The 26641-nt window shown below is 43.0% G+C and overlaps 1 protein-coding gene across 3 annotated transcripts; it reads left to right on the top strand.

The window, feature by feature from the left end:
- Positions 1–2283: 2283 nt before the first annotated feature.
- Positions 2284–24466, top strand: BAG3 (BAG cochaperone 3). 3 transcript variants are annotated; one of them, XM_083616982.1, is made up of 4 exons: positions 2284–3274; positions 19398–19745; positions 21540–21908; positions 23219–24466. In XM_083616982.1, the coding sequence occupies exons 1-4, from the start codon at positions 3089–3091 to the stop codon at positions 23993–23995; spliced, it is 1680 nt and encodes a 559-aa protein (XP_083473108.1). In that variant the 5' UTR covers positions 2284–3088; the 3' UTR covers positions 23996–24466. The 3 variants fall into 3 exon arrangements, with proteins under 3 accessions (XP_083473108.1, XP_083473107.1, XP_083473109.1); XM_083616981.1 differs by having other exon boundaries at positions 2311–3274; positions 21540–21912; positions 23235–24466; XM_083616983.1 differs by having other exon boundaries at positions 2330–3274; positions 21543–21908.
- The last annotated feature ends 2175 nt before the right edge of the window (positions 24467–26641 follow it).

The following is a 26641-nucleotide window of genomic DNA, read 5'->3' on the forward strand; positions in this document are numbered from 1 at the left end:
GCGAATGCTCCCCATGCTCCTCCTGGGGCTGGAAAGGGGTTAGTTTAACCCAGGCATAGGCAAACTCCAGCCCTCCAGATGTTTGGGACTACAATTCCCATCATCCCTAGCTAACAGGACCAGTGGTCAGGGATGATGGGAATTGTAGTCCCAAACATCTGGAGGGCCGGAGTTTGCCTATGTCTGGTTTAACCTCTGGTTTGCTAGTAAAACTGAATTACCATGTCACAAAATGATGCATGTCTAAAAAGTGTGTCACCAACATGAAAAGTTTGGAAAGCTCTGGTAGAAACAATTCAATTTTGATTAGTGATAGCCACATAACCTCTTGTGAGGACTTATCTACTTAGGAATTGCATAAACTTCTGCCTCCTTTCACTGTATATCTTTGCCATCCTCTCATTTGCAAATATAAATGTAAACAAAACCGCATAAAACTCATTCTGGAGGTGTTAAGCCAGGGTATGATCACCTAAAATGTCACTCCTTCACTTCCCTGTTTCCCCACAATACCTAATCAAGACGTTTCAGTGCCCTGAGGCACCTGCCAGAAAAAGCAACAAATACTGGTAAATAAAAACCTCCCACTACCCAAACAAACAAACCCTGGCTGGCAGAATGAAGATACATTTTGAAAAGCCTCTTATCAGACATTCAGGAAAAAATCCTCCTGACCAGCAGTACTGGAACACTTATAATCAGTGACGCTGCTTCTTTTTAAGAAAAAGTGTGTCGGTACAGTACTCACCATGAAGTTGTTACAGTGCCACACTTTTAACATTTGCAGGGGTGGGGTGGAAGCTGCTGGTACTGCGTACACGAGTACCCCCAGAAAAAGCACTGCTTATAACACCCCAATCAGACTGGAGTAGTAGTCTTTGTATTTAATTTTTAAGCCCAATTTCTCATTCCCAGCATCACATGATAAGGACAGGTAGCTATTAAGCCCTCCTCTATTGGCAGAAGCCTTACTCTTCACCTTTCTTCTGGTTTCAAGCCTGGCCAGGTCCCGTTTTTCTCTTCTTTTCTTCTTGGCTGTGACATCTCAAAATCTTAGATTCCCCCTTCCTCGTAACCCAGTGCCACCAACTACTGCTCCTTTGCAGAAAAAGTACTCTCGGGTCATTCTCTGGCCACGCCTCAACCGTCCAATTGTTAATTCTTGCCCTAAACAGTTTCCAAAGCTCCACAAAATCACTACCTCAGCCTTCTTCCTCTGACAACCTCCACTTTACTTTCTAAAGCAAGTGGCCCTATTTTCCTCCTTTCCTTACAGACCAGCAATCCCTTTTTCTCCTAGCTTCGGCCAGCATCTTGCCCAGCTCCCTGCTTCATTTTCCCTAACCCATTTTACAACTTCTTGGCTTCACTATGTATTAAAACGTTATGCTTCTTTTAGAAGAAGTAGCTTGAATGATTAGTGATCATGCCTTAATTGCACCCATATTAGATTACTGTAGCATGTTTCTCATGGGGTTGCTGTAAAGCACTGTAAAGTATGCCAAACATATAACCTCTATTCCTCCAGCTGCACTGCTTGCCAGTTTGTTTCTGAGTCCAGTGCTGATCTTAACCAGGTTGAATGAGGCCCCTGAGTTCTTGGGCTGAAAAACATCCCAGCCTCTGCTATACAGCTAGTCAACATTTATTTGTTCTCTTGAGTTTGCAGCTGACCATGCCAAGTTGTGAAGCTCATCATTATTTTTCACTTTCAGATGTGATATTTCTCCACCTCCCAAATTCCTTTGTTGTACAGCCAGACTGCAGGGTTTCTACATCTCTTCAATGTATCTGGCCAGGTAAACAATCCGAGGTATTTATTCTACTTTCTGAAGTTCATTGTCAGTATGTGTGATTATGTAAAATGTTATGGAAACTAATTGTTCTATTTATCCCTGGTCTAGAATGTAGGGCCAAGGTTGCCTGGAAACGAACATCCTGTGGTTCTAATGGGAAACCACTACCATTAGTTAATTGGATTTATGATGTCAGCATTCTCATATTGCTAGCTAGTCTTGGGGTGTGGGAGGGAAAGTAGCTTGTTTGTTCTAGAGATGGAATCAAGCGTGCTTTCTCACTAAAGCAGACAGGAAAGGCATGGTCTTCACTAAAGAGCTGCAGCTGTTTTCCTGAGTCAGAGCCATCATGGCTCCTTGCCCAAAATCTGGGCCAGGCAATATGGAGTGTGCTGCGTGACATGGATTTATGAACTTTTCGCAATGCAGGAACATAAACATTGCCTTGCTGGGTAAGACCCGTGCTCAGCGACCTACCTCCCAGGCTGCCCCGAGGATGATCGAGAGACAACGGCTGTAAATAAATGTGCGCCTTGAAAGCGCCACAGAATAAGAACCGAAAGGTCTGGCGCTTGAAGCGGATACCTTAAGAAAATGTGCTTGGCATTGCAGCATAAAACTAGGAGCGCACTTGTTGCGCGTTAGGATCTCTTGGCCACCCTGCCATACCTTTCAGGATGTGTTCATAAAGCACAGCAAGGGGGCAGCCTTTCCGTGCCTGTTCAGGAACAAACGCGTGGTTAGTTACTCCGGATCACTGAAGCAACTCGGGAGTTTCAACCCTACGACGGGCGCGCGCGCGCGCAATGCCTTGGACGACCTGCTTCCAACCTCGGAAGGAGCCCAATTAAATGAATCAGCATGCTCAAGCGAGCGTCGCCCGAAACCGCCGCCCAGCAGGCGGAGCGAAGCCGGCCGCTCGCCTTGGCAAGGAATAGCGCAATGACAGAAGCAGCAGCGAGGGAGAGCGACTCCAGGAGGAGCTCTTGGCCCGGCTACCCGAAGGCGCGAGAGGCGCCCAGAAGTTTCCAGCGGGGCAGCTGCCCTGCGTCTCTCCTCCTCCTCCTCCTCCTGTTTGGCTCGGAGCGGCTATTTCCAGACACTTCCACCCCCTTCGGTGTCCCCTCCCTCCTCGCCATCGAGCGATAAAGGTGCCCAGCCGGCCGGGGCCGCCTCGCTTGACTCTCCAGCGCGTGGCCCAGCGGGCGCCTGCGCTGCTCCTCGCTCGCTCTCCGGCGCTTCCCGTCTCTTTCGCGCTCGCTCTCCGTCCGGCGCGCAGCAGCAGCAGCAGCATGAGCGCGGCCGCTCAGCCCCCCGCCATGGTCCACCTGGAGGCCGGCGCGGGCGAGCGGGAGCCCCTGCCTCCGGGCTGGGAGGTGAAGGTGGACCCGCAGACCGGCTGGCCTTTCTTCGTGGATCACAACAGCCGCACCACCACTTGGAACGACCCGAGACTTAGGGGGGACCCGCTGCCCAAGGTGCCGCCCGGTTCTCTTTTCTTCTTTTTGCGCACAGGAACTTGGGAAGAGTTTGGCGAGGGGGGTCGGGCGGAGAGGGAGAGGCGCACCCCCCACCCCATTCAGGGCAGGGGGCTCCCTCTCGACTTTATCGGAGTTAAACCTGAGGGGCGAAGGGTGCGCGCACGGAGAAGGGGGTTGCGCGCGAGACCTTTGGCGCCTCGAGTTTTTTCCTTGGAGAGGGTGGGGGACACTCCTTGGGACTTGGTAGAACCGTCCTGGTTGGCGTGTAGGTGGCTTCTGTGTAGTGGGGGGGGGGGAGTGGGACGCCTCTCTCAGGCACCGGGAGAGGGGGCGCTTCTTGGTCTCAGACTGGGGCGTTTATTGGGGGGGGAGAGTCCTTCCTCTCCACGGAACGTGGCGCAGGGCGGCCTGCGTTGTGTGCGTGACTCTGTGTGTCTCGTTCTGCTGTGGTGACTCAGGAAGAATGTTGTTCGGGGCCCTCAGCTCTTTCTTGGCGGTGGAATTGGGAGTTGGTGGGACGGGAGGGGGGTGAGACCGGCCGGGGAGCCGCAGGCAACTGAAGGGCGCCGGGGAGCCTTGCTCAGCTGCAACTCCGGATGGCACCGCTTGAAGGACAGCGGCGGCGCGCTTCCCCGAGGCTCCGTGAGCAATGCAATGCGGGTGGGGGCAGTGCCAGGAAAAGCCTGTCCTCTCTCTCTCTTTCTCTCCCCCCCCCCCAGTAGATGGCAATGCAGTGAGGCCAGGAGTTGGCTTTTGTCTCTGACGCACTGCAGTCCTTTTTTTGTGCGTTAAATCATTTGATACCTCGGTCCTCGCAGTGTTTATTTAAAGTTGGCTAACTCGGCCTGTTAAAACTTTTGATATACTTCGCCGGGGTGTGTGCCTCAATTACTGAACAGCAGTTATTTTAAAATCCCTTGTATAGGGAATTTCCATTTTTTTCCTCCCCCTTTTCTTTTCCTTTATTACTATTATTAATTATTTTAAAAAGGCTTGATCATGGAAAGAGTCCCAAATCTGGCAGTATCAGTAGACAGAGACATGTCCTGACAGCCGCAGAAGGATGCACTTTAGAAAAACCAAAACTTTCCCCTCTGAGGTTCTGTCGTATTCATCCTGAGATGTGTAAGATTATGTAAAAAACCAATGTTTTTGTTCCATTGCCATTAATCTGTTGGTTATGCAATGACCAAATGACTTGTCTGAACTAGAAAGTTAATACCATAGTGGAAACAATTGCTGGGTTTTCCTCCTATTCACTTGCAGGGTTTTTTTTTTCCATATGCTTGTTTTAGAGAGTAAAACAGTGATTGGCATAAATTGGTATGTGTCATATCTCTTGGAGAAGTCATATTCACAATAGTCAGAAGTACAACTTGCTTAGTTTTGGGGATCTTGTTGAGCATGCCGGAGCAAAGCTCCAAAGTGCCAGTCAAATAGATTTGAGTGATCTCTACTGAACAATGTACTTGGCTTTTGTCCTGAAAACTTCATTGCTTCAGCTGTCAGAGAGAGTTCTTGATGTTCTGGAAGCAGCTTCCAGCTTTACTATTAAAAAGTTGTGCAGTGCCAGTGATGTGAGGGCTTAAAACTAACAGCCACATTAAAGTGAAAACTAACACTCAAACCATTTTACAATTACAGTAGTTTCTTTTAAATTAATTGGGATTTTTAAAGCAAACATTTATAACAGCCTTTTTGATTAAAAATATTATATCCTTGAAGGCTAAACCAGAGTAAAATAGCTCTCTTTGAAGAACAATTCAAATAACAAATTATATAATTAGTTCATTTAAAAATTTGTAAAAGATCCCCATAGCTGAATAACATTGCCTAACTAAAACTTGCAAGAAACAGAGGACTCCTCAGCTTTTCAAAAAGAGTGGAGTGTGCTGGACTTCCAAATGTCAACATGTATGAAGTTCTAGAGACATGGAACCAGGCGCATGCGAGGAGGGGGCACTTGCCCTGGGCCTTGGAGGGCTAAGCCAGCGCAGGGCTCCTGCTAGGAGCCTGCCAGACTTATGCTGTTGTGTCAGAAATGCCCTGGGCCTCCTAGCCAACTTGGGACTCCTGCCCGGGCCTCAGATGAGCTCTGCACATGGGACCACCACAAAAAGCCCTATTGTACATGACAACCTCACCAATTTAGGTGGCAGGCAAGGAAGGAGGGACAATATGTGTGCATCTCATCCCTCAAATAGCTTGGACCCAAACTGTTTAGGATATTAATGATTAAAACCAGCACCTGAAATTGGGCCTGGAAGCTCACTGTCAAGCACCCGTCAGGATTTTAGCAGCAGCAATCTTTAAAAGCAGCTCCATGTAGAGCGAGTTAAAAGTACTCAATCCTGGACCAGGGCATGGATTCTTGTGGTCAGGTCGAACCTCTCCAGATAGGGCTACAGCTGATAACTCCACTTTGTAAATGCCCTGGGCGAGGGGAGGTCTATGTACATTACCAAATGACACTAGAGTGAAGGAAAACCTTCCTTAGTTAACTTATATTCAGCTTCAGGTAAAGTTTCATTGTATACATTTATTACATTTGTATACCATCCATATAACTAATTTCTTTGTGTGGTTTACAAATACGTTTAAATATCCAAATTAGGGAGGAGAGTTAGAATTCCTCATGGCACAGAGGAATGGTTTTAGTAGACACACTCCTTATAAATGAATACTGAATATATATGTGGTACAATTTCCTTAACCCTACATGGTTATTTTTTTAAAGGAAACTAGTGCTAACTGCAAAAATCTGCCTTGTCACTTTTTAAGATTATCTCATACTAGTATTTGAAGTTTATATTTTGCATTCATAGATGCACAATTCCAGTTCTTGTTGAAAGGACCTCCTCCCCCAATTCATAGGCCAGCAGCTTTCTCTGTGCTTGTATCCTGGCCTAATTGTTGATTATATCCTGTTTTGATGGATAGATATAAAAATATTGCCTATACATTTTTTCCTAGTAATGGGCTATATCGTGCACACCAAATTTCAGCTTTCTAACTGGCCTGAAATGATCTTGATCATGCTGGGGTACAGTTTTCCTTTTTTCTAGGAAGAGACGAGTACTTTGTATGCGTCAGATTTCAGCCTTCTAGTGGTCTGAAAGCAGTGATGAGAAGCGGATATATTTCCGCTACTGTGTTTTTCTTCAAAAATTTCTCCATTTCTACAAATGCATTGTAAATAGAAGGATAAATAAAAATGAGAAGTACACATAATCTGTACAAGATAAATCAATCCTGATTTATTATGGACATAAGAAAATTAAATTCTTCATTTCTCTCCTCCCCCCTCCCATCTTATAATTGACTGGAAGTATCTTATACATAAGGGCATACAAAATGAGAAGAGTGATGTACAACTGTTCTCCCCCCCCCCCCAGCCAAGGCAGCAGAATGTCTTGGACTACATTTGGATCCAATTTCAGGGCTCTGCCTCATTAGAAAATACCCTACAATTTTGATTTACCATGCATGAATCAGTCAGTGAGGCACAGCCTGTGGAAACAAACTGATTTAACATGGAGACAGACTGCATATGTTTGAACTTAATACAGTATACGTAATGATGGAATTTGAAGTTCTTAAATACAAGCCAATATTTTAGCACGTAGAAGAAAAGTAATTTATGGATTTTCTCATTCAGACATATCACATGACGCTAAATACAGGTTAGTTTGAAGCTGGGAACAAAAAAAAAGCCATGTCCACCTAGGAATTTTGTACCCAAAAGATTTGGTACTTTGCACCTTTTGGGTAATCGGTACCTTCCAAAAGAAAGTGGTTTAGGTCTTTGTGCAGCCAATAAGATTTCTCTCATCCTGCAGTATGTCATGCAGGAATTGGGTGCACTGATTCAGCATAGTCAGGTTCCACCCAAAAACTGTAAAACCCTGGATGGCCATGCCCTAGGCGCAATTTTGGTGAATGTCTAATGCCTCTCTTTTATTTTGTGAATTTCAGATTGATTAATATCGTAATCATTCACTGTTAACGGGTTGCAGCTGAGAACTCAAAATATATTGCTTGAAAAGGAAACAAAATATTCCCCTTTCCATGATGGGGATTAAACATACTTATGTCAAATTAAACTGTGTAACAAGTGGAGACATGGTGTACAGCATTTCTCGCCTACTGAAGTATCATTTACTGGGGGCCAATGAACTGCTGCTATGTAAAAGCTGGTTGAAAATGTTGCTGCACAGCCGCCGCCCCAGGTGGCGTCTGTAATGTGTAGGAACAGCTAACCACCTGGGTTGACCCTAGCATGTGAAGAATCTCCATGGCAGCACTGCACATTCCTGTCAGCAGTTAGTGCTGGCATGGAGACTCTTCATAATAATGGGGTGATCCACCTCATAAGCTCCTTCTACAGGTTCCAAAAGCTTCATGCAGCCATCCACTGCTGTAGCAGGATGGCCATTTGAGCAGCCTTTCCATAGCTTTATGAAATGTGTGAATAAATCTTTGGTGTGTTGAGATTCTCAGCCTTCTTTGAGTGTGGTGTATGCATTTAATGCTACAAATGGAAAGGTCCCCTTGCTTTTGCAGGGGTACGCAGTTGGAAAACAGGAAGGAGAAACTTAATTCCCGTAGTATGATTTAAGACGCCAAGATGCTAGATTGTGGATGATATTAAAAGTGCATAGCCATATCAGCACTTTAATTAGACTGGCAATGTACAAGGCCAACTTGGATATTTTCGCACTGAAAAAATAAAGGCTTGTGAACAGAAATAGTTGGTGGTTTTTTAAAGTGGTTTTGCTATTTCTCTAAAAACTGTGTTTCAGTTATAGGCCAAAATGTTAGGAAACGTCGAGTGAAATTTTTATTTTAAAAATGCTTCAGTAGTTATAAGATGTTTTTTACTCTCTTGCAATAATGGGAAATGTTGCTGTACGTGAGCTATAAATAAAAGTAGTATTTGCAGTGTTAGGAATACCACTACTGTACTAATGCAGTAGTAGTATGAAATCTTATTATATCCCACTGATTTTAATGGAATTTGCTTATATAGCATATGATTGGTTTCATGTTCGATAAACAAGTGGTAGTTAAAAGTATTTTTCTTCTTGCTAGGTTAGAATAAATATTTATACATTTTTTAGAAGTAGCAAAAATGATTGCAGCATTTGAAGCACTGACTGGGAAATAATGTTTCATAGGAGAGGAAAGTTGGTAAATATGCCAGCTAAAATAAAAATAAGGGTTTTCTCCCTAGGCTTGATTATTATTATTTAAATGTGTTGATTTAAAGGTGTGCTGTTAATTTGTCAACAGAGTAGGCATTAGTATAAGCCAAAGATATGACAATGGCCTAATATAGTTTTTGGAATTTGCCAGTATGTTGCACACATTCAAATTATGTTGTTTGCAACTGGTAACCTTGATTGGCATTGTGATTTCATGCTTTAAAATAGCAGAGCTAGGAGTAATTTCACATGCCAGTAAAGTGGCCTCAGATCTTCTAAACATGGCTGCTGTTAGGGCCAAAGTTAGACAGACAGACTGTATGTACATAATAAGATGGGCAGGTGGATGCTACTTCATTCTAGATTGCTTCATGACTAATTTTGAAATATATAACCTCCTCACTTGCCATCTTGAGTGTTTAAGTCTGAAACAAGATAGGAAAGAGATTTTGTTGAGCGGTTTTTCTTTTGGGTCAAATTTACTGACCCAGTAGAGCCGACCAAGTAAAATAATAAATTTTTACTGATGGATCTGACCAATGGGCCATCTCGCCCAGCTTCCAGTTCACATAGTGGCCAACCAGATGCCTATGGGAAGCATTTTCAAATTTTATTTCTAAGCCACAAACGTGGTCTTCTTAAACTGGCAAGTGTGTGTGTTTGTGTGTATGCACGCACATACACATGTATGCATATTTGAATGAGCAAGGAAGTGGCTCCCAGCTTGCCATCTTGGTGAACACTCCTAGGGAGCAAATGGCACATCTTCCAAATCATTATTTGACTTTTTATTCCCTTGAGGTCCTGCCTTTTGAGCCTTAAAGCATGCCACACTTGTCCCCATTTCTGTTTATATACCAGCTTCATGCTTGGGACAAATATGAGTGTTACCTATACTGTACCTGTCCATGTTACTTTTAGGTCATCATTAAGGAGAGCTTAAACCGTCTGTCTGTAGGCTGAAGAGGGTTGGTACAACCAACTGATAAACAAGAATGTTTTATTGGTATATAATATTGTCTAATTGTATAAATACTATAAGAAGAGCCTCCTGATTTTTAGCAAATGATTTTCTACCACATTTCCTTTCACTTATGAAATAGTGCTCCTGCCCAGCTTCTAAGCTACCTTTTCTTCTTCTACCCCTCTTCTGTAATAATTCTGTCTCCAGCTTAAGCCAGCAGTGAAGGACCCTGATCCCCCTTCCATTTAGCAACTCTTGTGGACCTATGATTTACACTTGGAAATCTACATAGGTTTGCCTACATTTCTGTGTGTTTATTTTGCATTGTGCATTGCAGTATCCTTATTTTGGCCCACTGAGCATTAAAATCATGTACAGGTTCACTGCTCTGCCTCTGAGGCACATTCGTGCTGTAGCAAATAACTTGCTGGAAACTCTGTCTTCCTCTTCTCCAAGGAAAAGCTATTTGTACTGCTTGCTTTTAGTTTGGTGAGATGAAGCGATGATGCAAGTTCAATTTATGCAGCATTTATTTCATCACCTTCTGATGGAGCCTGAGCCTAGCATCCATTTATAGGCATGTAGGGTGAATGGTTTTGTATGCTCTAAGGAAGCTAGGGCATTGTTGCCAACGAAGGCCCATCTTGATACACAGGCAAATAGTTTATTTTCTATTATTAAAAACCAAGAAAGAAAACTGTATCACTAGATTCGTGCAGTTTCTGAATTGCCTCAGGTACTTTCTTTTCTTGCCAGCATGTTTACCAGACACTGCTTCAGGAAACAACTACAAAGCCCACTTAATTAGCATTAAATATAAATCATGATATAAAATTGATTTAGAGATCAAAAGTAGACAGGTGCATAAATACACTGCATGATGAACCAACAGAGATAAATAAATATGAACTAATTTGAAAAATGAGTCAGCTTGGCTTTTTGGAAGTATTATTGGCAAACACTAATGAACCCTGGATCTTGTATATGCCAGCACTAAAACGTGAGGATTGAGACAATAGAAATCAAGCACACATCTGCTTGCAAAATAGGTGGTTATATTGTATTAGGACTCAGGAGACCAGAAGTGTCTTGATCATATTAGGTAAATGAAATGGAAATAATAGTCTGTTAGGTGTTTAAAGTTCTATCAGTGTAAAGTGCTTCTATATAACTATGATAAATGAGAGCATAGTAACCTGGCAAGGACGAAAGAGACCAAAAGCAAACCTCACCACCACCAAACCCAAGTTTAATTGAGGCGATTAGCTACTGTCTTTGTGAGAGGATGGTAGAAGGAAGCAGGTGGTGATTCCATCTTTATTCCTGCTTCTGGATCACCTGATAGTTCAATGCGCTTATCCTCTTCCACCTGTTCTTTTGCTCTGACCCATTTGTTTATATAGACAAAATACTAGCCAGAAAAATGCACATGTTTAGCACATGAGGCAGTGGGGTGGAATCAAAATGGGTCCAGAGGCTGGTAGAGTGTTGGGAAGAGAGAGATCAGAAATATTACAACTTTAGAGGTATGTTTGTGCTGGCTGTATGTTTTCAGGTCAAATTTCTATCTGAATAGCTTGTACTGAATAGCATGCACTCATTCTGTTCTTGACAGTGCTGCATTATAAAGTTTTACCATAATTCTACTCATGCTGGCAATTGCCCCACCACCTGTCACACACTGTTAACTGACTTGAGCCACAATCCCTTGCACAGTCACCTAGGAATAAGCTCCATTAGACAAAGGGGAACTTGCATCTTTTTAAATGTGCACAGGGTTGTGCTGTGTTAAATGCAGCTCATAGTTCTAGTGTAAACGGAAAATGCACTAAGAGAGCACCAGCAAACTTGGACAAAACAGATCATGAAGACCTGCAAAAGAGGCTACTGTAGGTACACCCTCAAATTAAGATTGTGTTACATATTTTTGAGTAAACATAGCTCTTCTTCCTCTTGCACATGCTCTCTTTTGTCATGAAAAATCATGACAATCTCATACCATTGCATCTATTGCAGCTTTTCTACACTAGAGCCAGTGTGGTGTAGTGGTTAAGAGTAGTAGACTTGTAATCTGGTGAACCAGGTTCATGTCTCTGCTCCTCCACATGCAGCTGCTGGGTGACCTTGGGCTAGTCATACTTCTTCGAAGTCTCTCAGCCTCACTCACCTCACAGAGTGTTTGTTGTGAGGGAGGAAGGGGAAGGAGAATGTTAGCCGCTTTGAGACTCCTTCGGGTAGTGATAAAGCGGGATATCAAATCCAAACTCCTCCTCCTCCTCCTCTTCTTCTTCTTCCTGGTAAATTTCAAGATACAGCTAGATCATAGGAGCATTAGCCTACATAAGGAATGCATGAAAACTGAGCAAGATTTGTTTCACCAGTAGAACTAACTTCCACTCTGCTGTGGAGAAATGCTTGCCAAATCCTCTTGAGGAAATAAAGGCATTCTCTAACCTGAACAAACTGCAGGTGTGTAAATATTGTTGTCTTTACCTATTATGTTGTTGTTGTTGTTGAAGGGTCTGGCTTAGGTCACATCCACACTATATTTTTAAAGCACACTGCTTCCTCTTAAGGATCTTGGGAACTGTAGTCCCAGCAACCTTAATGAACTATAGTTTCCCAATGTTCCATGTGCTTTCAATGTATGGTGTGGAAGTGAGTATGGCTGAGATGCTTTCTGACTGTGCCTTCTTCCTGGGAAGTCATATGAAGGATGTAGCAGCAGACCATTTTTCTTTCCCAGTTGCAAAATTTTGTGCTGACTGCTCCTCCTTCATTTATCCTTTTGGTAACCTCTCAATAGTAGCCATATCCTTTAGACAAAACAGTTCTTGTAATTCCCCTCAAATAAATCTTCTAGCACGATTTGGCTGTCTCTTCCCTGGTTTATAATTAATATTTCCAGCAGGCCTCTCTGCTGAGTGGGAGCAAGCTCCTTCCACAAGTGGCCTGCTGGTAACAATGACCTCTGACCCCTCCTTCTCCCTGTGTGTAATAGCGAGGAAGGGCAGTGGGTAAGAATCACACACACAAGAGAAGGTAGTGTAGAGACCTCCTTGAAATGCACTCTTCTGTCTCCTTCTTGCCTTTGTATATGGCCAATCTTCCTGCCAGCTTGGAAAAGCAAAAGTGGTATTTGTGTGTTTGCGGGTAGCTATCAAAAGGGCATGAGAGAAAGAGAGAGATATATCTTCCATGTGCTCAGTTCTGTTTTTCTACCTTTTTTCTTTTCCCGCCTGTTTCAGTTCAGGAAAAACAAATGGGAGGGAGACAGAAGAGTGCAAGGCTAATAAAGCCCACGGTGGTTTTGAAAGTCAAGAGAGGAAGGAAAATATACAAGGAACATAATTATCTTCGCACACCCCTCTCTATCCTGCACCTCCGAACAAGGAGGAGGGGCTGGCTTGAGCCTACAGGCCTACCATTTCCCAAACCTTACTGTGTAGCCTATGCACACTTTCAGAACACTTATGGAGGGAGAAGCAGGCTGTACGCATTGACCCCACCTTCAGTGTCCCTGCCCTGTTGGCTCCATCCCTGGCCTTCATTCTTCTTCATTCTTGAAGCAGGAAGGTTGGAAGGGGAAGCCTTCACTGGTTCAGCCAAACATGCTTAGAAGTATACATGGGAATGGAAACCTTATGTGGCCAAGGCTTCCATTCTCATTGAGTATTCTAAGTGAATGAAACTGAGTTCTGCTCAAAAATGTGAAGGTTGGGGATGAAGCGGTCAGGTGCAATGGAGGCAGAGCAAGCATGCACAGCCCTGTTCCTCCATGGGTTGGAGGCAAAGCCTTGAACTGGGTTTATATCTTCTTTTATGTTGCTGTAGCAGTTGTCTTTCTGGTCAAAGCATGCCCGGTCATGTAATGCCCTACAGAGTGATTTGTGTAAAGCCGTTGATTGGATATCATATAATGCTTCTTAATGTATTGCAAGTGTAGCTGGTACTTAACCTCTGTACTTAGGGAATTGTTTAAGGTGTGTCTGCATTCCTCACTCATGTGCCTAGTACCGTATTTTTCGCTCTATAGGACGCACTTTTTCCCCTCCAAAAATGAAGGGGAAATGTGTGTGCGTCCTATAGGGCGAATGCAGGCTTTCGCTGAAGCCTGCAGAGTGAGAGGGGAGACCCCACCTGCCCCGCAAGCTCAGGGGACAGCTGGGAGGCGCAGCGCGTCTTCCCGCTGTCCCTGGACCTGATCTCAAGGCGGGCGGCGGGGAGAAGAGCTCTTCTCCCCGCTGCCTGCCCCGCAAGCTCCGGGGACAGCGGGGAGGCGCAGCGCGTCTTCCCGCTGTCCCCGGACCTGATCTCAAGGCGGGCGGCGGGGAGAAGAGCGCTTCTCCCCGCTGCCTGCCCCGCAAGCTCCGGGGACAGCGGGGAGGCGCAGCGCGTCTTCCCGCTGTCCCGGGACCTGATCTCAAGGCGGGTGGCGGGGAGAAGAGCGCTTCTCCCCGCTGCCGGCACCACAAGCGCCTGGGGGGAAATTAATTTTTTTTCCTTTATTTCCCCCCCAAAAAACTTGATGCGTCCTATGGGCCGGTGCGTCCTATGGAGCGAAAAATACGGTAATTTAAGAATCTCGCTCCCTTCAGTGCACTGGTGAAGCAAAGCAGAGATAAGATGCTTGGGCCATTCGTATTCATTCTAGATCACTTGGCTTTAGCAGATCTAGTTTTAGACCCTTTTGATATTTTTGCATTTGATTTATTTAAGATAGTTTTATCTTACTCTTAGGTAAAAAATCCCAGGGAGATTTGCATAATAATTAGAATACAAGTAAAGCTGATGCAGTAATTATAAATATACAGTGCATAAATGGTATCAAGAACTGAAAATCCAGATGGAAACAATCACTGGAGGCTACAGTTGTGCCTGAAAGTCCAGGGGGGAAAAAAAAGATCCATGCCTGGCACTGAAAGAACACAAAAATCCAGTTTTTGTGATAAACCCAAGGTATGATAACTTAAAATGTCCCTTCTTCCTTCTCTTCTCCACAATAACGTTTCAGTAGACTGAGACTTGCACCAGAAAATCCCAAAATATATTTTAATTCCTCCTCCCGCAACATGGACAGCAGAATGAAGGTGCATCTAAGGCCAGATTTGGCTGTAAAGGCTGCTACAGGCAGCTCAGAATTAGGAAGCTTCTCTCCAAGTGAAAGAACTCTTCTCTCTGAATTGCAGATTGAGACTCTTAGACCCCTTCCACTTGCAAGGAACGAGGGTCTCTCCTTTGCAGAACAAGTTGCATTCCCTCCCCTTTACTAACTGTGCTTCTCTGGAACTAGGCATATTTCATGTTAGGTTGTGGGTGAACATATCAGACGACACAGCGATTCTTCAAACAGCTCTTGTTTATTCACAGGCCAGAACACAACTGAACTGAAGGGTTCAGTCAGTCTGCTTATATAGAGCTCCAGTACAACGTAACTGTAACAATTTTCTAAAACTATCCAATCACTGAACGTCACTTTCGATCCCTAATTTGCATAACTATCTACAGTATCCCCTTGCTGGCCCAGGGTGAGAACTTCAGTACATAACATTTCATGTTCATGTCAACTTTGTTGTTAATATTAAACTGCTTTGAGGGTTTTCTACAATCAAGCAGTATATAGATTTTATGAAATAAACAGTTTTCTGCTCTTTTACTCACTTAGATTAGCAGCATGGGTAAGAAACAAAAACAAAATTCAGTGCAATGCAGAAACAATAATAATAAAATACAAGACCAATAAGCAAATAAGAATATAGAACATACTAATTTTCCTAGTTTGTACACCTCTCTGAGATCTTAAGAAAACTTTCCCGAGCCTATTAGACAATCATAGCAAAAGCTATGGAGAAAGAACTGCATATTGCTTCTATTTATCTGTACTACCTTTTGTTTCAGAAATGAACATGTAGACGGTATAGTAAATGCAAACCACCAAAAAATTCAGTTATAATTAAATTATGTAGAAAGAGTTAAAACAGCAAAGAAAATGAAATGACTGGTTCTAAATATCGTAAAACATTTCAGTATTATAAATACTTTGGTAACACATGTTTTTCTTTTTTTATTGCAAAACAATTAGCCCTTGAAGGTCAAATAGGTGAATAGCTCTTGCCTGATAACTGACGGCAAATAAGAATTGCTTCCAGATATGATAAACACAGAAAGTCTTATTGGCTGAAAGAGAGCTGACGCTTCCACTTGTTAAGCTTTCAATGCACTGATGACTATAGGTCTGTGTGAGCAGGAAGAGGGATAGCTTTTGTGGGTAGTAACTATCCACTCGTATGTCTCTTTTCCTAATTTATTCTCATTTTCTGGAATTAATATCTGAAGTTTATCAATCTCGTTTTCTAAAAGCCTTCAGATAGGCTCAGATTCTGTGTGCTTGTGGGAGACTTCTCTCTATACATTCAGGCCTGCTCCAGTTATGCGTAAAATGAAGTAAAAATGCAATTTAAAGCACAAATATATAACTGAAGGGCTGTGAACCTTCCTCCATGTCATCTTCACAGCTACTTGCCATACTTGCCATCTGGAGCCTGACCCAGGTGGGGTGTGTGGTGGGGAGACCCTGTGAGACACGTGTACAGTGGTACCTCGGGTTAAATACTTAATTCGTTCCGGAGGTCCGTTCTTAACCTGAAACTGTTCTTAACCTGAAGCTAATGGGGCCTCCTGCTGCTGCTGCGCCGCCGGAGCGCGATTTCTGTTCTCACCCTGAAGCAAAGTTCTTAACCCGAGGTAATATTTCTAGGTTAGCGGAGTCTGTAACCTGAAGTGTATGTAACCTGAAGCGTATGTAACCCGAGGTACCACTGTAGTGTGTCCCTTATTTAATGCTATCTACCCTGTGAGCAACAGCAGTACTTGTTATCTGATCTCACACTTGGAGATTCATCTAGAATGTGAGCCCAAAATAGAAAGACCACTGCAGGAAGAGCTTCATTAGAGGTCCGGGGGGATTTCTTGTACAAAGTTCCATTTCCATCCTGTGTAGTGTCTTAGTATCGCATTACAAGCATACTCCAAGCTTTTATCTTCCATTCTCTCTGAATGGTTTTTCTTTTGATCTTCCTACTTGTACTTCCTTTCGCCTTTCCCCCACACTTTCACTCTCACATTATTGCGGCTGATAAACCCTTGCTTGATATTCAGTATATCCATCTGTATCCACCATCAATAACATTCTTTAAATAGCAATAAAAAGAACAATACTGGCAACGTCTCTGCATTGTTCCCTGTTAACTTATGCGTTTTGAATATTTCTGTGCTGCTACCAATTTTGTTGTGGAGAAGGAATGGTGTTGTCAGCCATTATTTGTAAATACACGATGAGGACACTTACCAGGGATGACACCGAAACCTTTACAGGGTTTAAATGAAACTGCGTTTTTCAGATGTCCAGAAGATTAAGCATTTGATGCAAACTTGCCCCTCAGTTTACGAGAATTAAAAACTGACCCTTAAGTACAAATGATTGTTACAACTCTGGCTTCAATTTATTGAAACGAATATTTGCAAATTAATACATACACATACATGTGTGTGCACACACTCCAAGCATTTGCAAATCCTAAGTATTTTCACTTTAAGAAAACCTGGAAAGCAGCTGTAATAGCATCCACAGGGGTCATCTGATCAGGGCCTGCTTTCCAGCCTCCTTCTGACTTAGCTTCACAGCGTTTAGTATTCTAGATCCCTTGTTTCTGGCTTCTATCTCAGCGCACAGTTTCTGGGAATCCTAGAACAGTAGAGTTGGGAGTGACCCTGAGGGTTCTCTAGTCCAACCCCCTGCAATGCAAGAATCTCAACTAAAGTATCCTCACAAGGTTTGGTTTCCAGACCCTTTTATCATCTTGCACAGCTTGCCAGTATCCTCCTTAAATTGGGGTGCCCAGAACTGGACACAGTACGCCAGGTGTGGTCTGATTCACTCCTAAGCAGTAGTGGCTAGAGGGGTGGAATTGCTCACTTGGATTCCCAGTGTGGAGGTCGCTGCCAATAACTGAGAGGTGGTGGGCAGGTTAGCAAGGTGTGGGCACAGTTGCAGTAGCATCAGAATTGCTGCTGTGCCCACACTGCGCTGAAGTCCCTGACACCTCCCCCTCCCTCTCAGTGACATGTGCATTAGGAAGCCACTGTGAACTATGCTGCCCTGCTGTGCTCCGCTGGCTGAGTTTTTGCCAACAGAACATTTGTGAACAGTCCATGAAATCACAGCACCTCAGCCAATGTGGACAATTGCCTTCTTGTCTAGGGCCAATTGCTTTGAAACCAAAGCTTATGTTCCCTTCTACAAAACCCTTTGTGAAATGCCTGAAGAGTGTTTATGTAACTGAATCTTGCATTCATGAAAATCACTATAGAAGTTGGCCTAATAAATGGTAACCCTACCTCTTCTGTTCTGTACATGCTGCTACCCATGCTGTGTGGATCATGGGATTGGACTTAGAGACTCCAGCCCTGACAGAGCAGGAAACCTGTTCCAAGGGCTCTACAGTTTTGGCTGGCCTTAGTTGCCAAGCCTAAAATGATGGTTGCCAAGACCTTGGCCCTCTCCTTATGCCTGACTTTGCACTGTGCCTCTGCATGAAATCTGGGGCAATCTCCTGCCCCTCTCTCTCCAAATTCAGAGCTGGAAAGGAGGAGGCAGAGATTACCTCCTCTGCAGAGAGTAACTGCAGAGATGATTCCCGCAGCGTTCATCAGCTCTGCACTTGGAGCTGAGCGGTGTACCATTTTGCTGCTGCAGCAGTCTCTAGGCTTCCTTTCCAGAGCTAGAGGGAAAGGCTGAGACATGTTTTGGCGCTGGATGTGACAGGTCTTCCTAGTAGTTGCGCTGTGCTTCTGAGCCTCCCTACCTTGAAACTGGAAAGGAATGTTTGGCTTTCCTTGTCTCACTTGCCCAAGAGAATCTGAACCCTCACCCTGCAGAGTGGCATTGTTGACCCCTTCATATTATGCCAGCATGCTCTGGTCTCTTGTGTTTAATCAGCAGTAGGTGCAAGAACTGCTGTTTCAGAACAGGGAAGAGTTGTTAATGTTGTGCACATGCTGTGTTCAAAAGAGATGGGAATGTGGCAGAGAGATCAGGGAGAACCCTGGCATTTATTCCAGGAACGTTTATGCTAAATCAAATTATTGGTCCATCTAACTCAGTACTGTCTGTGACCTGACTGGTAGCAGCTTTCCCTTGTTTCTTGTAAGAGTCTTTCCCAGCTCTTCCCAGAGATGCCAGGGATTGAGTCTGGAACCTGTTGCGTGCAAAGCACATGCCTTGTCACTGAGCTGCAGCCTGTACTATGGACCCACAGGTTCGAATACTAGTGCTGCCTTTCACCAGCTAGCAAAAAGATACATGGGGTGAATCTGTCAAGGTCTCCACCGCATGTCTCATGCAGCATGTTGTGGTAGTTTCCCAGCACAACTCTTTCCATGCTCTGTATCAGCCACTGGAAGGTACAGGATTAGGCTGTAAATTTGATATCTTTTAAAATATCTCTCCCACCCTCCCCACCCCCCAAAAACCTGCATTAAGATATTTCAGTAGTTAATCTAATGTCTTAATAAACTAAAGGCAACTTAATAAACAAGGCAATAGAATAAAAACATAGTTAACAAACAAAAAAACTTTACAACATGCTGTTGATAGTACCTGTGTTAATTGCAATGCATGTTTGAAAATACCTACCCTGAACTATCAGGATAGCTTTTCGAGAGACTGAAATATATTTTGTCTTAGTACCAACTTGATTCCCTGGAGTTCTTATAATTGTATTAGCAGTTATAGATGCCTTTTCAAGTTAGAATGCAACTAGGCAAAGGAGTTCCCGTGGGCATACAAGAAACGTTCTGGTGTGTTGATCAACACTGCTTATTAACAGCTTGTTCTGAACTGTATAAATCCCAACTCCTAAATCTGTACCGTGTGATCTGTTTGTTTGCCTAGGAAAACCAGTCATCAGCAAATGGTCCATCTCAAAATAGTCCAAACCAGTCCCAAGTCAGAGACGGAAACATGGGATACCCAAAGCTTCGTGCTGGTTACATCCCCATTCCAGTCATACATGAAGGTGCAGAGAACAGACAGCAGCACTATCCTGGCTATCAGCCTAGCATGCGAGCCAAGGCAGAAACCATTCCTCCCACAGCACGGGCCCCGTCACCTCTAAGAAGAAACTTCGTCCGTTCGCAGTCCCCAGCTAGGGGATTTGCAGAAGCTGCCCAAACAGATAAACCTTGTGGACAGACAACAGCAGCTGCACCAGTCCAAGTACCCCTCTCACATAGATCCGAGGTAAGTTGACAGAATTGCTGTGGTATGTTTTGCATTAGAATATTTGCACGGTTTAGGATTTCAATTATAGTGTGGAGTTGAGTTATAGCTGACACTTAATTGGCTTTTCTTCCTTCTCTCCCAAATATTACTAATTTTGTATGTGTACTTCACATATATGCTGTGGTAGTCAACAGATCTTGTCTGTCCGTCCCCCCGCATCATGTATATAAAAGAAATTTCATACATATAAACATTCAAGACATCATTATTTTCTTGCATACTGATCAGTTTAGAAGGAGATGCATTTCATTGCAATACCTATTCATTTGATTACTTGTTTCCAGAGAGAACTAGATACTATTGAAAAGGAAGATTATTTGCAAGCTGAATTTCACATATAATTAAATTGCTTGGTATGTAAGCTCTGAACCACTTTTGAGCTCCATAAAGTGAAGCTATAGACATGCTTGCATTCACTAAGTTGGACCAAGCAGTGCAAATCTGTGAGAGTAAAGGTGAGACTGTACCTGTTGCATTAAGTTTAAAGCTTCTCCTGCAGGAAAGGAAAACCTAAACCTGAAATAAGACTATAAGGGATTTTCAATTGTGAATGTTTACACATGATTTCTATTTAAAACTATAAAGAAATAACAAATTGGGGTTTTTCGGCACAGCTGCCCATCACTACAAAGCTTTAATCTCCTTTTTGTTACGTTTGACTAAATTTAAAACCAGAAAGTGGTGTTTTATTGTTGATATTCTACTGGTAAAATGCAGGAGGGAGTCATAATGCAACATACTGTTCGAAAGGTATAGACAATGCTATGCCAACACTGCATCTGACTGGCTGCAGCACAAGCCAGCGATACATTGAAGCTGCCTTCACCCAGCCAGCAAAAGACATCACAGGCAAAGGACCCCTTTTATAGTTTTATGCTGCCCTCAGTTTTTTGCACAAGTAAGAGTGGACAAAGCCACTCAAAATACTTCAGGTTTAAATCCTTCTGATATTTTATTGTATTTAATATGATACCCATACATAATATTTTGTTTTGTTTTGCGTTTAGTTGAACACAGTAACATAACCATAAATTAGAGGTGCTGGTTTAGGCTTGTGCAGTATATCCAGAGCCGTGTAGCTTTGTATATGTGACCACTCTTGAGAGGCCCCCTCAGACACTCAGCAACAGAAGCTCACTCTGCATTTCCTTAAAGCAGTGGAGTCTGCTAAGTTGGATTGCTGCTTGTTAAATCAATCTCACATTTGTTTTGCTAACTGTGACTCATGAGTTTTACAGCTCCAAGATTTCAATTTTCTTAAATTAATTTCCATTTATAATTAACAGAACAATTTAAAGGAAGGAATTAATTTGGTTTTCACATTTCTCCAGCATCCAGACTGGGGCAAGGGAAAAAGTCCAGAGGGAGCTTTCTTCAGATTAAAATATGCTGCCAAGCATGCTTCAACCTGTTGTTCCAGGCATTGTGGAGTGCCTAGTCTAGTGTATAAATCTGCCTAGTCTCCAGTGGCGTAGCGTGGGGGGTGCAGGGGGGGCGGGCCGCACCGGGCGCAACATCTGGGGTTAGGGCAAATCCATGGGTTAGGGGCGCAAATCCACGGGTTAGGGGGCGCAAATTACTTGCCTTGCCCCGGGTGCTGACAACCCACGCTACACCACTGCTAGTCTCTATGCCATATAACTACTACCACTGCAATATCATAGATACAGTAACCTCTTTTTTTGGAAAACAAACTTATGGCTAATATGATAGTATAATATGAATAACAATTTTGGTTTGTTTTTTCTCCAGCAGTCACCATCACCTGCACCTTCTGAGTCACCAACCCTTTCCCCTCAGTCACCAGGCAGGCCCAGTTCGGGAAGCCACCAGCTCCCTCGTGGATATATTCCTATCCCTGTTATTCATGAGGGGAATTTTCCAAGGCAACCATTACAAGTCCACCATCAAACACAGAAGACACATTATCCAGCTCAGCAAAGTGATTACCAACCTCACCAACCGGTTTATGGCAAAATTCAGGTTGATGATCTGGATCAGAGGCCACAACGGGCTCAGTCACCAATCAGGGTGTCACAGAGAGGTTCAGCCAGTCGTGAAAGTTCACCAGGCAGAATCCAGTCTCCGACTTCCATAAGAATACAGTCAGTTAGACCTCAGGTAGGTGTGGTGAGCTTATACTCGTCCCTCTTTGATTTCCATTACTATTTATTCTGCTGATTATATTTGGATTGCATTACTCATGCTAGAAATTTGCAAGGTAATCTAAAAGCCAATATCCATTCATTGACACAACTAATCAGCTAATGTATTCGTAGCAGATGAAAAATTATAGCTCCCATTTTTATTTTTTTTAAAATGAAACTATCTGGGCTCTGCTATAACCATAATCTTAACTTTTGTCTGTTTAACATAGTTTCCTTATCCAGAGCCTGTTAGTTGTGAGAGAAGGGGTCCATAAATTATAGTATACACTGTATTGTGCAACCATTTCCCCTCAGTTAAAGGAACCTAGAGTCTTACTGTTAACAACATATTACTGAGTGTTCCTTGGTTTTATCTACAATTCAGTTAACTAGCCTTTGAACTTTTTACCCTGTAGGGCATGCATAGGCAAACTTGGCCCTCCAGATGTTTTGGGACTACAACTCCCATCATCCCTAGCTAACAGGACCGGTGGTCAGGGATGATGGGAATTGTAGTCCCAAAACATCTGGAGGGCCAAGTTTGCGTATGCCTGCTCTAGGGCAGTGCTGAGGAGCCTCCAGGTGATGGGCCTGTTTGGCGCAAACCACCCCCACCACCAGACACTGTTTGACATCAGGCACTGGACAGGTTCCATTGTAGTTCCAAACCCTTAAGCGTGCTCCCGTTCCTTCTTTTCCCAACCATTGGTAGAACTTGGCACTTTTTGAATCTGATACTTTTTGTGTCATTGTGTGGCAAAAGAAGCAGCCTCCAAATTCAAAAATCACCTAATTATAAAGTGAAGGGTCAGATTAAGGCTGGAAAGGAAGAACTGGGAGCACGTATAGAATGCACTGCCACTTCTTAACTTGCAGTTACAGCCACAGCTTGAATTCAAGTGGGGGGTTTCAAAATAGTGCTTTGAATAACGCATATTTTGTTCCTTACTATTAGATTCTCATATATACATACATTTGTCCTTCACACCTTAAAAAACAAAACAAAAATACACAATTTTCTCCCCCGTTCCTGTCTATTCATGTTCTGTTATTTTTCTTCATAACTTTTGTATCCATAGAAGTCTCTTCTCAGGCTGTGGTCTATTTTGGGGGGATTTGTCAATATTAAAAAATATATATAGAACATACAACCTATGAATGAACATTTAAATGTCATACATCTGAAAATGCTGAACTCAGTGTTGTCATTGTATTTGAAGCTGAAATCCCATTACTTCTTTTCTTGGTTCCTGTTTACCACCAAATGTTCTTCTCATTCTTCAGGCCTCGCAGCCCCAAGTGGCAACACAAGTGCCAACACAAGCATCGCCACCAACTCTACCACCTGATATCAAATTTGAAAAGAAGACTGGGTCCTCTGGAACGGAAATCCCTGCTGCATTCATCCCCATTCAAGTTAGTCATACAGATACAGATGCTAAGCCAACTTCACAAAAACCTCCTCCCGCAGCAGAAAATGTGGATAAAAAAATTCCTTGCACCCCTAAAGCTGCACCTGTCGAAGAAAAACCTATCCCACAAGAGCCTGAACCGCAGAAGACTTCAGAAGAGCTTCAGAAGCATCCCGGAGTCTTGAAAGTTGAAGCCATTCTGCACAGAGTGCAGGCCCTGGAGCAGGCTGTCGATTCCTTTCAAGGCAAGCAGAATGACAAAAAATACCTAATGATAGAAGAAGATTTGACCAAATTGCTGCTAGCTTTGGACTCTGTGGACCCTGAAGGCCGTGCGGACGTCCGGCAGGTCAGGAGAGACGGTGTAAGAAAAGTTCAGAATATATTGGAAAGACTAGAACAGAAAGCAGATGATGTCCCAGAGCCCGTTGAAGGGGACGGACATCAGCCACCTTTGCCTGAGAATAATCAACTGTCACAGGGGAAAATGGATGCTGATCCTGCGATGGCGAACCTTCCCAAGGAGGCAAGTAATGAGGATGCCAAGGAGCAAATCAAAGTAGAAGTGAATCAACCTGGATCTAAGGAAGAAGTAGCCGCCAGTCTTGCCAAAGAAACAAATAGACCTGAAAACGTGACTGAACCATAGCCACAGGGAAAAAATTAAAGTCCTCGGACTGTTTAAGTTAAAGTGTGTGTTAAGTGAAATTTAACTTGCATGCATTTCAGGAGCTTTGCACCAATTGGTTTTTAATAAACTTAGCAGCTTGGGACACTGTAAACACTCAGGTGGGGGCGATGTGGGGGCATAAGGAAGAAGATAAAACATTTAATCTATTTTCTGTATATTGCTCAGAAGATGCGTCTGAAGAATATCTTGTAAAAGAATTGTTTTCGCACCACTCTGTGGTAGGGGAAGTAGGGTCAATATCAGCAAGTGAAACTTTTTAAAAGGCACTCGGCGGCGGCGGGAGGAGGAAATGTTTTCAATATTAGGCACTTTAAGTAATGATGCCTGGATAGCATGGTAATAAATTGTAGGGATATTTATATGTGTTAAGAACTTCAGTGCTATATTTTAAATGGAAAAAAAGAAATAAATAATAACATAGAAACCTGATGAACCTGTGTGCTTTATAAATGGGAAACGCTGACGGTATTTACAAACCATTTTGTTACGTATTTCTAAAAATAGATTTCATCCAATACCTTATCCCGGCTTTGGAAATGCCAACTTACACATGCTTTTGAATTAGTCTGTGAGTTGTCAAGTTTACATGCATTCCATCCAGACCTAGCTGAATTGCCTGAAGGGCCCCACCTAAGTATTCAAAGCATAGTCAGATGACGACTCACACAAAAAATGCAGAGAGAATACAACGTAAGCAACCAGTGCTGCTGTTCACTTCAGGGTAGAGTTGTCAACAATCATCTCAGCTGCACCATATCTAACTTAGAAACTACAAAGCTGGTGCAAGCGAGGAGAAAAGTGCTTTAAGTGCAAAATGACTTGAAACTGTCACAATCCAACTGCAATGTTATTTAAAGTTTTGGTTGCAAAATGGGCAAACCATGAGATAAAAGGTACTGACTGGTTCCGCAAGCATCCATTTGTAAGGCTTTGCTTACACAAGCAGTTATCATCACATGACAGTTCTTTACATTCTTTCCACACTCTAATTTCTTTATTTGACCCAGGGTTGACATTAAAACAAATAAAGAGGGAAGGGAGAGCTCTTTTGACTAATAATAGTATCCGGTGGGGACTGGTGTGTACATGTGTACATTAAGTCCCTTTTACCTACTAGCTAACACTTTCCTGATCACATCCCCCATGACCTATTTTTTGACGACTTTTTTGCCCAACTTCGTTTCAAAATAAGCTCGGGCAGGTGGAAAATAACAATGGAGGTCCTTTGCATGGAAGTATCAGCACTTCAGCAACAGTTGAGCATCTGTACAATTTTCTCTTGTAAGGGTACTCCCATCACACTTGAAAGCTACTTCAGCATACATTGGCATTTGTCAAGCAAATGACGAGTAGTCAAAAGTATGTAGCTCTGTATTTGGAGCATATGTATGAAAACCTGGAGCAAAATTAGGTGGTGTAATATTCTATATCTTGGGCACCTATAGAGGGGCTGCCACCACCTTTCATAACCTGTGATGGAGACAAGTTTATGATGTAATTTCCAATCTGTCGGCTTGGTGGTGGCTGAAAAAGATGGCATGGGCCACTGGATGAGGTTTGCACGGTTCCTTGAATTGCAGCGCAACAGCAACCTGTTACAAATATAGTCACCGTTTATGGCTGGTGCACTTGTCCATCCACAGACCTGTCATTTTAGTTTCACTTTGAGAATCAACAAGGTTATAGTCGGAACACTACCATTTTATTGGCAATATGGCCACCACTCCAATATAAATGTCCCTACATAGTTTTTGTATGAGCTCACCAGCCGCATACTCCTGCAGATTCAATTTTGGCTGCAGACACACAGCTGACATCAGGCAACAAGAATACTTATTAAATTAGGGGAGTCAGCCACTGTGACTTCCCATATGCAAGATATAAACAGGAACTCTCTTGCTTTCTCCCTTACGCATGCATACAGACACACTTTATAAAGTCACGCTGGAAGAATTTATCCTGAGTTAGCCAAGATGGCAATCTGAGACCCTTTGCTGCAGTCAATACAACTTTGTATGTGTCTTCAAGCAATCATTCCTTTTCTTTTTTAAAAAGACTTGTATCTGAAAGAACGACTCCATTCTTGAAATCAATAAGGTTATTGTTAAAAATTTAGTCTGCTGTGATGCAATTGATTGCTTGTAGGTGTTTCTGTGCTGTCCTTCAAGCATATTCCCATGGCAATTACATGAACCAATGAGAACAAAATAGTTAGAATTTAAATATAAACAAAATGTAATAATCTAAAAGGCCCGAAAGATCACAAAAGCAAAATGAAGTGCTGAATTCAAGACATTTTTATAGGAAGTTGTTGTTTTGTTGTTGTTTTATATATTTATTTATACCCCACCATTTTCCCTGACAAGACTCAAGGCAGCTAAAAACATGGGGGGGGGAGGGGAAACAATAATGAAAAACATTTAAATAATTGAAACTATATATAAGATGTATTAAAAACATACAGATAATTGCAATAAAAACAGCACAGCACCGGCTCTTTCACTAAAAGCTCACAAAAGCTTAGAATAAGGTTTTCAGTTGTCAAGTAAGAACAACATGGAAGGAGCATATAGCCTATAATAAATAATAGTATCATAGCAAACT

Source organism: Podarcis filfolensis (assembly GCF_964270895.1).
Source record: "Podarcis filfolensis genome assembly, chromosome: 5".
Classification (NCBI taxonomy): domain Eukaryota; kingdom Metazoa; phylum Chordata; class Lepidosauria; order Squamata; family Lacertidae; genus Podarcis; species Podarcis filfolensis.